Source organism: Pleuronectes platessa, chromosome 10 (assembly GCF_947347685.1).
Source record: "Pleuronectes platessa chromosome 10, fPlePla1.1, whole genome shotgun sequence".
NCBI lineage: Eukaryota > Metazoa > Chordata > Actinopteri > Pleuronectiformes > Pleuronectidae > Pleuronectes > Pleuronectes platessa.
The window spans coordinates 9,248,941-9,264,404 of NC_070635.1; the positions used below are offsets into that span (position 1 = coordinate 9,248,941).

General features: G+C 48.7%; 2 protein-coding genes across 2 annotated transcripts; both read left to right on the forward strand.

The window, feature by feature from the left end:
- Positions 1-39: 39 nt before the first annotated feature.
- si:ch211-154o6.3 (uncharacterized protein LOC563854 homolog) lies at positions 40-6,982 on the forward strand. The gene is made up of 13 exons (XM_053431632.1): positions 40-314; positions 1,745-1,863; positions 2,308-2,513; positions 2,858-2,981; positions 3,278-3,399; positions 3,936-4,022; positions 4,201-4,290; positions 4,704-4,792; positions 5,533-5,755; positions 5,884-6,006; positions 6,150-6,315; positions 6,514-6,602; positions 6,828-6,982. Exons 1-13 carry the CDS (start codon positions 225-227, stop codon positions 6,935-6,937), a joined length of 1,638 nt encoding a protein of 545 aa, XP_053287607.1. The 5' UTR covers positions 40-224; the 3' UTR covers positions 6,938-6,982.
- Positions 6,983-8,348: 1,366 nt separating this feature from the next.
- Positions 8,349-13,536, forward strand: pianp (PILR alpha associated neural protein). The gene is made up of 4 exons (XM_053432303.1): positions 8,349-8,359; positions 8,562-8,974; positions 9,353-9,431; positions 13,036-13,536. Exons 1-4 carry the CDS (start codon positions 8,349-8,351, stop codon positions 13,184-13,186), a joined length of 654 nt encoding a protein of 217 aa, XP_053288278.1. The 3' UTR covers positions 13,187-13,536.
- Positions 13,537-15,464: the final 1,928 nt, after the last annotated feature.

Below are 15,464 nucleotides of genomic sequence, written 5' to 3' on the forward strand. Positions count from 1 at the left end.
ACACGGTGGCGGTGTAAAGACAATTATACACGTCTAACGTATCGTCAACATCCGGCGACACGTCCTCCCCACACACCGCCGAGGATCTGTTTGATACATTGGACTCATTTACTCATTTACCCTTTTTTATTTATTAGTTAGTAAACCGTCATGTTGTTTATTTGACGCCGAGGCTCGGGTCATTTCAGTTGAACGTGTAGGTTCTCGCCTGTGGAGAAGCTCAGATGGGGGAAGTGAGGAAACTGCAGAAGAAGTTGAGACAGATTGAGAATCTGGAAATAAAGATCAGTCTCAGCCCAGAGGAGAGAATAAAGGTACAGGAGCAACTTGTTCTTATCATGTCGTGGACTGTGATTAGCTGAGCAGATCCTGGACATGTAACAACAGGTCAAAGCTGCAGCTCACTACACAGACCCAGTGCAAACTTCAAAGAAGATCAAAGGAGAGTTTCATAATTCAAACATTTGATGTGGTTTATAATATTTATGTGCAGAGTAGCTAAGCTCACGTGATCACATAAAGCTGATGTGTATGCAGATATCTTAAAACGAGGCTTCTTACTCGCTATAACAGTGTTAGTATCATCAAAAGAATGACGTGTGATTTAATCAAGAGGCAGGAATTTGAAATAATTTGCCTGAAGAAGTGAGACGATCCGATTCTCACAACAAAAAAGTTGATTTCTTCACCAAACAGGAAAATGGTTTCCTACACATCAGGCTCAGGAGAATGTGGCAGTGATGGATTATTTTCTCATCAAGAAGTCTAATTCAAGGGTTTACACTTCCATTAAGTTGGAGACTCACAAAGAGAAATTACCAGAAAATACTTTATAATACTGTCATCAAGTACATGTACTGTCAAGTATAACTGTGTGGTACTTTACCTGAGTATTTTCATTTGATGCCTCTTTTGTTTAGAGGGAAACTTTGCACTTATTTCTCTACGATATTAAACTGAACGCTGTTGCTACCTGTGACTTTCCAGATTAGGATTTTTTAATTTTAGTGTGATTAATCCAAGTGTAATTATGCATTAATATAGACGTTAGCTGTAATTAGCTCAGACCAACCTGAGGTGCCACAATTATGCATCAATATTGATAATTGAATAATGTTTTAACCCACGGACAGGGGTTCAAATTTATACTTTTACTTTGGATGTTTGCTTTTAAAACCAAATTTGCTTCCAATAATACGTATGTACTTTTATTTTGCAACAGGTAAATATTAAATACTTCTGCCACCATCGCTGCTGATGGAAAAATCAAAGCTAAACCAAATCCTGTATGGGTGAAACATCTGATCCTAGTCAGGGAGACAGTGTCCACAAAAAGACACCTCCTTCATAGTAAATGTCCAAATCCTATGAAAACGCCACAATCCCAGTCTCTGTTAAAAATGTGTAATCTCTCAGTCCGAGCTAAGAGAAGCCTGATGACACGAGCAGGGTTATTTTACTGAGGCTTTAAACACATCACACATTTGTTTTCACAGTCTGAGTAAAGTGAGTAGATACTGTGAGAGTGGCGGCGCGCTCCCTTCGCACAACAGCCGTTTCATATCGGGCTAACATGCCTAATTCACTCATTCATGCATATTTCATCAGTCAGGAGCACGGCTCATGCTGCCAGTTGCAGTCTAATAACTATCAAGACAAGCCAAGTATGTTGGTTGAGCACATAAGCAACTTGTGGATTGAGCAGCTTGGTTCACAACCAATCTCGTGCCTCCTTCCCTCTCAGATCTCCAGGAAGGCGGAGCTGCGTTCCAGATTGGCTGAGCTTCAGCTGCAGCTTTCTGGCCCGCAGCAAACTCGGGGGACTGTGGGAGACGGAAAAAAGGAGAAGATGAAAAGACAAGTGTAAGGAAGTGAGGGAGAGGTACTGGGGGGGTGGTGCGTGGGGTGTGTGTGTGTGGGGTGGGAGCATAATTCTTCAAAAGCAACAACATTCACTTTGAAGCTTTTGATGTTTTTGTATGTCTTTCCCGAACACACTCGAGGTCAAATACTGTCACGCTTTAAGGAATTGGCAACTGTCTACGATTCATAATGTGCCATGTAAACATCACTCGGGATGTCGTCCTCTCTGTTAAAGATACTCGAGGCCTTTGTGCAGATGACCGAAACCAGTGTGGATGTTTGTTCTCTCCTATAGAGACTCAGAGCTCATTAAGAAGTGCTGCTTTTGTCTGTGTGGGTCTTAGAGATCCTCCACAGGTTTGCTCCCTGTCACAGAGGACACTGTGTGCACTTTTTTTGCAACCTGATTCCTCATTCAGCTTTTCCCTCTGCACACTGGCTCAGGGAGGAGGCTCCTGGGGCCCTTCCATCACAAACGCCTCCAGCCTCCAAGATGCCGAAGGGAGAAGAGCGGCCCAGAGCTCAGACAACGCCATCACCTGCTGCCAGGCCAGCAGCGGAGACGGGCAGAGGACGGGAGAAGCCGCCGCCGGCCGAGGTGTCGGGAGTCTGTCCGGACTTTGACGAGGAGCAGCACCGGCGGCAGGAAGGTGGAACAATTAAGAAACACGGCTGAAGGGATCGTCATTAGGGTTGATCCCAGGCCGCTGAAAGTACCACGCGATGCCTTAATTTGCAATTAACATCTAAAATCAGATTACACATGTTTGCCCTGAGGAGTCCTAACAATCCCACGTGGCTGCCAGTATGAAAACCCCCCCGAAAGGTGGCTTTTACTTCCCTGAAGACGGGAGAACGTTTTGCATCCTCGGAGCTAAACGAGCTCCACACGTTGCAGGGGCAGACTAATCCATTTTGAAGAACTGTGTAGAGTAACAAACCGGGATGCTGATGAGTCAACATTGCTAATTGCATAAATCATTTCTTTGCACAGAAGCGGAATTCGCATCCCTCAAAGCCTCCTGGGAGAAGTCAAGGTTCCGCCTGAGGCTGCTGGAGGGTCACAACGACATCGTCACCTGCGTGGCTGTGGTTGACAACCTGGTGGTTTCTGGGAGGTAAAGAGAGTGGCTCATTTACATAATGGATGTGCAAAGGGAACATTTCAACCTAATTTATCCCTTTAGACGCTGCCGCTCCTTGTCCCTCGCGGTCTGACATGTGTTTGTTTTTCTTCCTCCGCCTCGAACGCTCGGGCTCAATCCTCCTGTGGGTTATGTCAAACGCCTTTTAACTTTGCTGGTTTTTTATTGCCTCCCCTCACCTGCTCTTTACTCCCCTTCTATCTCCCCACATCTCCTCTCTCTCTCTCTCTCTCTCTCTCGCTCTGTCCATCTGTCTGCCCCCCCCGCAGCCGAGACACCACGGTGAAGGTGTGGCACGTTCCCACGGCAACAGAGCAGAAGAACCTGGGGGGCCACACGGGTGGGGTTACCTGTCTGTCGGCACCTCCCCCTGAGTACTGCAAGAGGCTAGGTGAGGACACACACACACACACACACACTTTGTTACATGTGCGCTGACTAGAGCTGAGTAATGCCTGTGTCCCGTGGTCTGGTAATTATAGGAGCAGTTCATCAGATCAGGCCCAGTGAGCGATAACCTCACTAGACACTTGGGAAAGTTCACTGTCTGTCTGGAGCAGGCAGCCCTCCATCACCTGAGCTCCAGCGACCTCCCTGGTCCTCCTCCTAAACCCGAGACCCCAACTCAAAACACAGAGTCTATAAATGATGCAGCTCAGTGGAACTATGTACACGCGGCGCCCATTGACTAATTATTTGCTCCTTTTCTAAATCACGTCTCTTCTCTCTCTGCGTCTTTCTTGCAAGCGGTATTTTTTTTCATTTTGTGCATCATCATTTATTTACAGCTTCCTTCCTCAGCTTAATCTTTTTGTCCTCCTCCGTCTCGCTTTCTCTGATCCCTGTTCTCTCCTCCTCCTCCTCCTCCTCCTCCTCCTCCTCCTCTGTCTCCTCCCGCTCTTTTGTCTCTGTTTGCCCTCTCATCAGCCAGGTCTCTGGATTTGTCCGACAAGGAGAGGTTTATACTGAGTGGCTCGGCAGACTGCTACGTGAAGATCTGGGCCCTGAACATCGGTACGCTCAACCACAGAACACAAACACACAGATATTATATATTAAGGTGGAAGGTGCCTTAGGGCTCTGTCTGGTGTGTGTGTGTGTGTCTGTGCGTTAATTTTGTATGCAATGTATCTCTGACTGACCGGTGGGCTGTGACTTGTCAATTAAATTAGTATTTTCCTGTTACCTCCAGGGCAGTGTGTTAAGTCTATCTACACATTCAACGCTGTGACGGCGCTCTGCTTCGTGCCAGAGGGAGACGGCTACATCGTCACCGGATCAGGTGTGTGTCTGTGCGGACACTATGGCGCATGTGGGAAAACTAAGAGCTTGTGTCACAGTAGATCGAACAAGTGGCATTTGAAATCGTCCAATCACATCGTATTTGTGTCGGACATCGATCACTGTACATGTGCAGTGTGTTCTTTTAGCAGACACATGCATATTGGTATGAATGCATTAGTTTATACTGGTGTGTGTGTGTCTTATATGCTTACTAATAGGCTGGCAGAGTCTGCCACAGTGGCATCATCTGCCAGTGAGTTAGTCAGTGTAGCGGAGGGCTATCAGGCTAAATCAGAGAGATGGAGGCACACAGTTTAGGCAGTCAGGCTCAGGTGGGTTGACCGTGACCAGCTATAATGACTGCCAGCCGCCTGTCGGCACATGTTAACTTCACACTCTGTCACCCTGCAGACGGGGGGAAAGTTCAAGCCTGGAGCTGGCACACTTTTGACAACTGCCAGTCAATCAACGCTCACCGGGAAGCAGTCACCTCCATCCAGGTGGGTGGGTCACTCACCCGCTGGCTGTGACACAGTCTGCCCTGAGGATGCTCAAGCTGTTTCCATTTTCCGCCTGTTCTTAGAACAAGATGTCTGACACAAAAACACCACTCTCTCTCTCTCTCTCTCTCTCTCTCTCTCTCTCTCTCTCTCTCTCTCTCTCTCTCTCTCTCTCTCTTCTCTCTGTTAAAGCCACTAAAGTAGCCTCAGAAGTCATGATTGTTAATTTGTGCAAAAGCCTCTGCTCAGGAAATCAGACGGCTACATTCCACACGCCTCTCCTCACACACGCTGTCCTTGTTTATTGCTTTCAAAAGGAAATCAGAGATATTTATTGAGATGTAAGCTCGGCCAGTTTTAGAGAGCATACTGTACAGATTCTGAGCAAAAAGCTTTTTTTTTTTTATTTTGAATATCGAAATCCACAGCTGCATATTCACATTTTGGTTTTCAATTTGCAGTCATCAAAATATGCCTGAAGCACTAAAGCGAAGCGCATCATTGTTCTCCTCTCTGTTGTTTATCATGCAAAGCACACAATCCATTTAGAACCCAACAGCACCACAGTAATGTACATTTTGAAAAATGTTCACACACTTCTTTTCTTTTTCGACACAAACAGAGACACACTCTTGTCTATCTCTCACATGCACTCACACACTCGCACACATGTGCACACACATAAAACTGGGTGAAGACTCACATCGCCATGACAACCGTGTCTCCCGTGCCCTCCACAGTCTCAGGGTCCGCTGGCGTTCAGCGGCTCGGCGGAGGGGGGGGTGTCTGTGTGGGAGAACCGGTGCTCGGATCGAGACCCCCTGAGGCTGCTGCACCACTGGAGCGGCCAGGTGACGGGCTGTGGGGGGGGGCCGGGTGGGCGTCTGACCCTCAGCCCGCGGGGGGACAGAGTGTTCCTGGCCTATGGTCAAGCCTGGCTCAAGATCCTGCACTGGAGGACTGGTGAGCTCTGGAATGAGTGTGTGTGTGTGTGTGTGTTAGATAGGGAGCGAATTAAAGAGTGAAAATGGAAAGTAGACGGAGGAACATTTGCATAATCCTTCCACCTAACATCTGTTCAATTATCACAGGAACAACATCCAGACTGACCAATCACAGCAGCATCGCCGGGGTAACAGATTGTGTCCACCAGCCAGGGGGCCTCCTAATTGGCTCCTGCTACGATCTGGCAAATGGAGAGAGCAGTCTCAATTGTGAGTTCCGCAGTAAACCATGTGCAGCCACAAGTCATTCACTTCACTCCAAGAGCGCGACAGCACAATGGAGGACTTCAGATCAAATCGAAGACACTTTGTTTTCCTCTGTTGACCTCCTTCGTCTCCTGCTCCCTCCTCAGTGTTCTCTCTGCCTCAGTGTCGCTACCTGGCCTCTCTGACCTGGCCCGACGCTCCCAGAATCCTCTGCTTCGCGGCGTGGGCCACGGGGAGCGGAGACCACCGGTGGGTCACGGGAGGTCGCGGCCTCATCGTTTGGGAGCAGCTCCCCAGCTCCGGGAAACAAAGGTGGGTGCGACTCCCGCCAACCCTGCTCCGGAAAGTTTAGTCTAACAAATGCTGAATAATATTCGGATATATTTGAATATTCATTAATTCTTGTGAGGTCAGTTGCTAATCCTGGAGCCACGCTGGGATTTAACAGAGCTTGACACACACTTCTATTGATAATAGGTGTTTAATTAATTGTGGGTGTAAATGTTACAGGGGTGACGTCACGGTGAAGAGCGACAGTCGTTTGGACTCGTGCACGCTGGAATCAGAAGAAGAAACAGAAGATGATGAGGAGACTGATGGTAAGGACACACACACACACACACACACACACACACACACACACGCACACACACACACGCTCACACACGTGCAATTTCACACCTCCTCATGTCATCATTTCATTGACTCACACACTTGATGACTAACTGTGGGATCGCAGATTACACCATCATGTCAATTTGAGATGATGCACGCTGAGATGAATCTGCCTGAACCCCCCCCCCCCCGTCCCTTGTCATCTGTAGATTACGAAGATGACGATGATGTTGATGTCAACAATGGAGGGGCAGATGGACGGTGTGAAGGTGCGGAGGCTGGAGGGCTCGGTGCGTGGCTGCGCTGCGTCCTCCAGTGAGTCCTGGTTTCTCACACTGAGGACACCACGGCCTGCAGCCACAGAGAGGAAATGAGAGGGGGGGGGGGGGTGACAGCGAAGGAGGGTGCAGGGGTGTGAAGTGTGACAGACTGAGTGTCGTGGGGGGGGGGGGGAGCATATGGATGGAGAGAAGTGTGTGTACATATGTGTGAGGGACAGATTGTTTTCTATGTAAATATTGTTTTCCATGTACAATAAAGCCGTCCCGCTGTGACTCCGACCTCCACATTTGCATCTCTCGTTGTCTTTCTTGGATCTCGGCCTGACCAGCCCGTCACCCCCGCTCCGCCGGTGCATCCTGTGTAAATGAATGGAAATTGAATTATATTCCTTCTTTATTCCCCTCGCTCCTTCCTTCCTCCTCCTCCTCCCCTCTGCTGTCCGTTCTTCTGTCTCTCTCTAGCTCGCTCGGGTGTCCTTGCTGTTTTTTTGTAAAAACATAATTGAAGAGGTTTTTTTGTTTTTTTTTTAACCTGCCTTCAAAATCAGCTTATTAATGTCATCCTCAGTCTCATTTCTGTTTTGCTTTCGTCAGATTCATTTTCTGTTTCTCCGCGTCCATTTAATTGAACCCGTTTTTTTTCTTCATATTATAAAAACACACACATAATTAGCATTTAAATCTCTTTCCTACAGTCTCTTGCCCTCCCCGCTCCGCTCTCTCTCCCCTCTTGTACTCTAGCAGACTCTACATGTCTCAGTCGCTAAGGCAACCGATGCTTTTTTTCCCTCCTCACTTGCTCTCTGTATCTCCCCCTTTCTCTCTGCCTCCCTCTCTCATTCCCTTTCTCCACTGACAGAGGTAGGCATGATAACCGATATGTGTTGGAGAGTGTGTGTGTGTGTGTGTGTGTGTGTCTGTCTCCCGGCGGTGCTCGTGTGTCTCTTGGTGACATTTCTGTGGCATTTAGGCAGTTAGGTGCAGACGGGGAAGTTGCCTCTCTCTGCCCAAAGTGCCATAGAGAGTGCTGGCTCCGTGCACGACGCCTCTAATGATGATTAATGTGCCGTGCTCAGGTGTGTGCACTCTAAGTGTGTGTGAGGGAGCAGAACAGACAATGTACTTCAGGCTGTTTTTTTGCATGCAGATGTGGATCTGTGTGAACATGTGGCGCACAATTGACTGTTAAAATTTTAAAAGCCTGCCGTAGCCCGTGCGTGTTTGTTGTTGCTGAAAGCAGATGACAGTTTGGCTTTGTGACTGTGCCAGTGCTGGTGTCTCTGTTTACATGCTTTTTATCTCAGAACATAAAAGATGGAGAGAGAGAGAGAGAAAACAAGCTGGACCCTCCCCCTTCTCTCCCTCTCTCTATCCCTCTCCTGCCCCTCTGTCTTATCTCACAGAGAGAGATGATCGGAGGAGCAGAGTCTCAGTGAACAGAGCGAAGCGATGGAGAGATGGTAAGATGAATAGTTTGTGAGGTGGAGGAGGGATGTGTGTGGTGCAGATGCATAAAATGTCGTGGTGAGTGATGGCTGGCATGGGAATCAATGTCTGAGTGCTGGAGGTCATGCAGGGTGCCTGTGGACAGCACATTTTCTCAGATAACTTCTCTGTCACTCCATCACCTCTCATCTGTTCTCGCCTTCATCTCTCTTCCAGCTCCATCTCTCCTGTCGCACGACTGACTGCCCTCGTCTCCCTCCTCCTGATTGCTCTGGTGACACAGCCCTCCACCTGTAACCGGGAGGACGCCGAGGGCGAGGAGCAGGTGGACGCCCTGCCGGTCCAGCTGTCCGTCACCGCCCAGGTCACACCCACGCCTCTGTGGGCGGTGGTCTGGGGTCCCACACAGCAGCTGGAGGACGAGACCTACCACTTCCTCTCAGGCCACGAAACTGACCCCCTGCAGCATCACGGGAGCCAGCAGGAGACCGGCACCGCCACGTCCGAGGCCTGGCCACATCCCGGTGCAAGCGTTCAGCCCCGTGAGGAGACACCGCTGGAGTCCAGGGAGGAGGAGGAGGGAGGGGAGGATGGAGGGACGGAGGCGGAGGAGACGGAGCCTGGGGAAGGTGGGCATCAGGGGATGCACATGAAGGATTTTTAAATCAAGGTGGCCGTGAGCTGCAGTTCATATGAACACGCACACACACACACACACACCAGGAGTCCTCCAGGGAATTAGCTGTCACCGGGTGAAGGCTGACACCATGCTGAGTTTGTGGCGGGGAATGCCTAATAAAGTTCTCATCACTCACTCGGAGGAACTGGCCGTCAAACTGCGAGATAGAGGGAAGACGTCATGGGATTTGTGTTATAGTCTGAGGCCAGAGCCGTGCACATCCAATTTCATGTTTCAGCTGGTTTCACCATATTTCTTCTTTTGTTCTGGATACAATTAGAAATGGTCACGGTTTGAGATTATTAATGTGTGTGTGTGTGTGTTACAGTGGACCCTCAGTTCTACGTCACCGTGACCATCTCTTCGCTGCTCATGCTGACGGCTGTCGTCATTATAGCCAAACTCTGGTAGGAACCAAAACTCTCCTCCAAAATCTTTTTGTGTGTGTGTATGTGTGTGTGTGTGTGTGTGTGTGTGTGTGTGTGTGTGTGTGTGTGTGTGTGTGTGTGTGTGTGTGTGTGTGTGTGTGTGTGTGTGTGTGTGTGTGTGTGTGTGTGTGTGTGTGTGTGTGTGTGTGTGTGTGTGTGTGTGTGGGCAGCCCTCAACAAGTGTGAGTGCTCGGAGCTGGACACGTCCCACAGTAGGAAGAGGACAGGATACACATCTTGGTTTTTTCTAGGGTAAAAGTTAGTGACAAGGTGCATTAAATTAAGTGTTTGATCTGAAAACATTTTGCAGACCTCCTAGATTATATTTGTATGGTATGAGCCGCTTCTTAAAAATATAACAATGGATGTTCTAATTAAAGCAGGGATGTGTTGAGTTCAACTGTAGAAGGATTGTCAGAGAGGTTTTCAAAGTGAACACACAAACAAAGGCTTTTTTCCGACTTAAGATTTCTTCTTTTAATTAATAGATATTTGAAGTTTTTCGACCTCTAAAAAAAGACAAAAAAGAGAATTTTTGTTGAGCGGTTTATTAGAGAAGGAGAATCAGTGACAGAGAGGAATCAGAACTGGAGAAGTAAGGAGAAGAGGGGACTCTAATGGGTCAAGATGGGAATGTACGGACTGGGCCACAGGTGCACGTTTGTCTTGTCTTGTCTGTTACTCATGATTACGCCACGGCTCCACCACATGTATATCCGCCCCCCCGAAGTGAGAGCTGAGTAATTGCTTACTAATGACTTGTGTGTTCCTGAAAGTCACAGTTGGCACAGATGTGTCATTTAGCGCCATTAGAGTGGCAACGATTAAACATTCAGTCCGGCCATTAGGACGGTGGAGGAAAAAAACAACAGAAAAAAACCCAGATCAGTCGTCTCACTGGTGGCAACACAACCTCACTGGTGTCAATGTGCTTCAACAGCCCGGCGGCCATTAAACCTCTCAGAGCATGTGAACGTGGAGGGTTTTGGTTGGGGTTTGGGGGGGGGGCTTCTGTACATGTTGCTGTAGCGCTTGTTGCACACGCGGCCATTAGCTGGAGAATGGTTGGGGAGAGGGGGAGGGGGGGGAGGGGGGAGTCATCTCTGTGATGTAGTGGAGCACTTCCACGCTTTGCTGATCAAACCAATAACACCTGGTTTATTTAACCGCCGGGACTCTCTTGCAGTCTCATCCTGTATCTCACGCTCTCTCCTCGCCATTTATACTCCTATTACACCCCCCCCCCCCTCTCTCTCTCCTCCCCCCAATGTATTCCCCTTATCGACTCATCTCACCCACATTTCTGTTGTATCACACTTTGCCTGAGTCTGTATAATTTGTTCTCCCCCGATATCCCCCATTTTTCCACGCTCTCTCTTAATCTCAATTTTTTCTCCCACACTCCTCCATTATCTCCCTCCTCCTCCTCCTCCTCCTCTCGTGTAGGCCTCCTTCCTTTTTTCCTCACTTTTTTCTTGATTTCCCTCTCGGTATACCTCGTGTGTCCCCCCCCCCCCCCCTTCTCTCCTCCTCCTCCAGGTTCTCCACTCACTTCCAGTTATCTCCATCGCCTCGCTCTCTAACGCAGCCTGTCTTTGCACAGCCGGCGCTCCTCTTATCTCCCTCACCAGTCTCCTATCTCTCCCAGCGCCGCCAGTCCGGCTGCAGATCCGCAGATAATCCTCCAGCTTGCAGTGAGCTGATACACGATAAGCGCCCCCCCCTCCCCACCATTCTCTCTGTTCTTGAAACTGGCCTGCCACTGTTGTTTAGATTACTTACTTCACCAGGCCCCCGTGCCGATGGCCTCCTCCACAGAGGGCCTCACTAAAGTGAAAACTGTGGGGGACTCAGACTGGAGACATGGCAGCAGCTCGTCTCTATAGGCTGCCACGTGCTTCGGTGTCATAAATATGTCAATAACGCCATGTGTTAGATGGGGTTGGGGGGTGTGTGTGTGGGGGGGGTGGGGGGGGTTGCAGATGGACCGAAGTCATAGCCTATAGTGGAAATTGGCCCCCGTCCACTTCATTATGAGTATAGAGGAGCGGCATATGTGCTCAGTGATTCTCTCGGCCCTAAAATCGACAGTGTGGCTATAATGTCATCAAGCGTGACTGTGCATGTTGGATGTGTGTTCGTGTGTGTGTTTGTTGTGTGTGTTCACGCTGCACAGGGTGTGTGTGGACGTGAGCCAGGAGAGGACAGGTGTTACTGAGGGAGGACGAGGCGGCGGGAGCAGCTTTGTTGTGCATCTTAAGTATTCTTAAGGGCCTCAACCCGCCGACTCTCCACCGTGTCTCACCCCTTGAAGTGATGGCCCGCCGGCTCACCGGCGTGTCACCCCTCTGTCCACCGCCTCACCTTGTTGCATCCCTCCCCTCGCCCCCCCCTTCCCTCCCATCCCTCGCTCTGCCTCCCCCCTCTCCCCTCTGACAGTGTTTTAATGAGTCCGATGAGTGCACTAATTCTCTCTCACAGTGGCAGTGTAATGTGTTTCGCTGATGCTAAATGGCTCGGCTGTTTCTTGGTGCTCTCTCTCACTGTGTTCCTCCGTCTCTCTCTCTCTCTCAAACTCGCTCTCTCCCCTTCTGTCTTTTGTCTTTCTGCTGTTTTTTTCTTCTTCTCTGTATCTGTTTCTCTGTGTGTCTTCTCTCATTTCATCCTCTCCCTCCGTCATTCCCAGCTGTTTCTCTCTAACCTTCTTTCACTTTAATCTTTCTTTCTTTGTCCTCTGATCTCTATTTATATTCCCGTCGGTTTTACCTTAATAATCTTTTTCTTTTCCCATCCCTCTTTTTTCTCTTGGGTCTCTCTCTTCCACCTCCATCCCTGTTCTTCATTCCTTCCTGCTATTCTTTCCTTTATCATCTATTTCTTTATTCCTCTTATTTCTAATTTCAATTCCTCCCTCAATCCCCTTTCCTCACTCTTTCTCTCTCTTTTTTCTCTCTAACCTTCTTTCACTTTAATCTTTCTTTTTTGCCGTCTGATCTCTATTTATATTCCTGTCTCTATTACCTTAATAATCTTTGTTCTTTTTCCATCCTTCCGGTTCCTCTTCTCTCTTTCCCCCCTCCACCTCTCTTCTTCACTCTCTCTTATATGTATATTCCACCCTCCATCCCCTCTCTCTCTCCCTTCTTTAACTTTAATCTCACCAACTTTCCTTTTTGCCATCTGATCTCTATTTATATTCGTGTCTCTTTTACCTTTATAATTCCCTTCTTTTTAATTTCCCCATCCCTTTTTCCAATTTTAATATCTCCCTCCATTCCCTCTCCTCTTCTCTCTTTCTTTCTTGCGCTCACATTCTTTCACTTCTCCCTCAAAACTCCAACTTTCTTTTTTGTCATTTAAACTCGTCTACCTTGATAATTCACATCTTTTTCTTTTCACATTGTTTTTCTCTCTCATCTCTCTGCCCCTCCACCTCCATCCCTCTTCTTCACTCACTCTCTCTCTCTGTATCCTTTACATCTACATTTCATTCCTCTTTTCCCAAATTTCAATTTCTTCCTTCTCCTCCTCCCTCCCTTTCTCTCTTTCTCCATCTGTGCGCTGGACCACTCTTCTCTCCCAGTTATGATCGCAGTTGTTCCCAGCTTCCACCCCCGCTCTCTCGTGGCGTGGCGCCCCCCCTCACGCTCGCCCTCCCTCGCTCCCTCGCTTCAGAGGACAGCCGGCAGACGTTGCACAGCACCTCCTCCTCCTTCACCGACAGGGAGAGGTAATGAGTCGCCTGCACACAGAGAGTGTGTGTTTGTGTCTGTGTGTAGTCTATGAGTCTGATGTGTGCATGTGTGTGCGTCACTGTGCACCTCTGCATTCAGGTGAACTTCTTTATGTGTGTGTCTGTGTGAAGCAGCCTTATTACCCCTTGTGTGTGCACTGTAAGCATGTACACGGACTATAATTGGACAGCAGTGCTATTCTCTGTGGAGCATTCAGGCCTGAAGATGTATCAGTGTTTTAAACTCTCTCTCCAGATGAGTCATCGTGGGCCTGTGTAAGGCGGACAGCCCCCGTCCCCCAAATGATGCTTTTATTCCAGGGTATTTAAAGTTATTCTCAATCAGGACAATTACAGCGCTGTACTCCAGTGCCCCCCCCCACCCCTCTCTCTCCCCCCCACACCTTCCTCCTCTGTCTCTCTCTGCCGTCTCCCCCCCTCACCATCACCACCCCCCCTATCTGTCCCCTGTGATGCTGCTTTCCGTTTGCGTGTACACCACTTTTTCAGCTTCGGGCCTCTCTGCTCCACTTCTTCTCCGTCTTCCTCCTCTGTCTTTCCTCCCGTCACCAGGGCTCCAAAACATCCCAACACCCCCCCCCCCCCCTCCTACTCCTCCTCCTCCTCCTCCTTCAATCCTTCCCTGGTTCTCACTCCTCTCTGTCTGTGTCTCTTGCTGTGTCAGGATCCCAGTTGTGAACCTCTGAGGTGACTGTTTTTCCATATGGTAAACATTTCTACGGGGCCCGAGGAGGAGCATCAACACGACCAGAGGACGTGCCCGCAGTGCTGTTCTTATTTTTCTCTGAAACTGTGAAATGAATTCAGGGATCCCAGGTGTGCAGCCATGACAAAACTCCGTGGCTTCCCTGAGGTCTGAAAACCCAGAATCATCTTCCTGCTCGTCCTTCCTGCTATACTTCCTTCCTTCCTTCCTATTCCCTTTGTTGGGTCTGAATTCCTGTCCGTGTCTCTGCGTCACTGTCACCTGCTTCGTTTTACATCCTCTGAATGGCCTCGAGCTTCCCGAAGCTTCCCCACCGCTCTGTGCATCGACCTGCCATGACTAATTCACAAACAAGCCGTTTTAACAGCCATCGCAGCATCCCATTACCCCTGAAATGCCCTACCTGTGCTTCCACAACTGTTTCCAGTGATTCAGCCGCATACACCACGTTAAATCTCGTCCAGGAGACTGTTCCTTCATGAAGTGACACTCAAATTCAGTGCAGTTTATAGCAAGGCTTGTATCTGGCTTACAAATGGTAAAATAAAAAAAATAAAAAGCCATTCAAAGCATCTCCAAACACAGAACGAGGTATTTCACAAAGCTGTTTGGCACGGCTGTAGCCAACAGGCAATGCGTTTAACATGTCACGCTCCAAAAACTGCTGTTTATTCCCTGCTTCAGGCGCCTGGAATGCAAATAGTGTGCCCCCCCCCCCTGCCCTGCAGTGTAGAAGAGTCTGTTTCGTCTCAGTTTTTCCTCATGATTTGTTCTCTTAATTATCTGGCTGACGTGCACCTCTTTGTGGAGCCTCTTGCGAGCACCCTTTGTTCCCGCTGGACCGTGTAGAGGTGTGTTATAGGCGTAAAAGTACTTCCACTGGCGGAGATCAAATATCGGAAATGGGGACGGATGGAAGAGGCATTCACTGCTGCTGATAATCAATGAGTCCCAAAGGTGTCTGGATGGTGCGCAGCAAAGACAGATTGACGTCTTTACAGAAAAGAGAACTCAAAGGACTGATGTTGCCACAGCGAGGATTTCCCCCCCCCACACCTGACAGCCAAGAATCCCAAATCTGGAAAAGCCAAACCGTCATTTCCTGATCAAGTTACTGTATTTCCGCCGTCTTTCGCGGCACCAGGGGGAAAGTGGATCAAGCAGCATCGTTTCTGTCTCTCCAGTGAATCTGCATGTACACAGTTAGGACATCTGTGAGAGCTACTTCAAATCTATTATTTATAAATGTCTATTTTATCTATCAGTGAAGAGATGTCTTATAGAAACCTTTCAAAGCCAGATGTCAAGTGTGCGTTTGGCAACTTTTCTAAGCAGCTTTGAGACATGAACCCTCCACTGACACACATTTCCACAACAGACATAGTGATGGTGGCATCATGCGTGGCTCGTGCTTTTAGTAGCATTCCTGTAGAAGTGTGGTCTGTACCATGGAAGTTCAATAAAGACTCAAAACTGGTGTTTTATCTTCGCCTCTACTCTGTTTATTTCTGTGCATGCCGAGTGAATTCCCTGGGGAGCCGTGCGCTTTGCA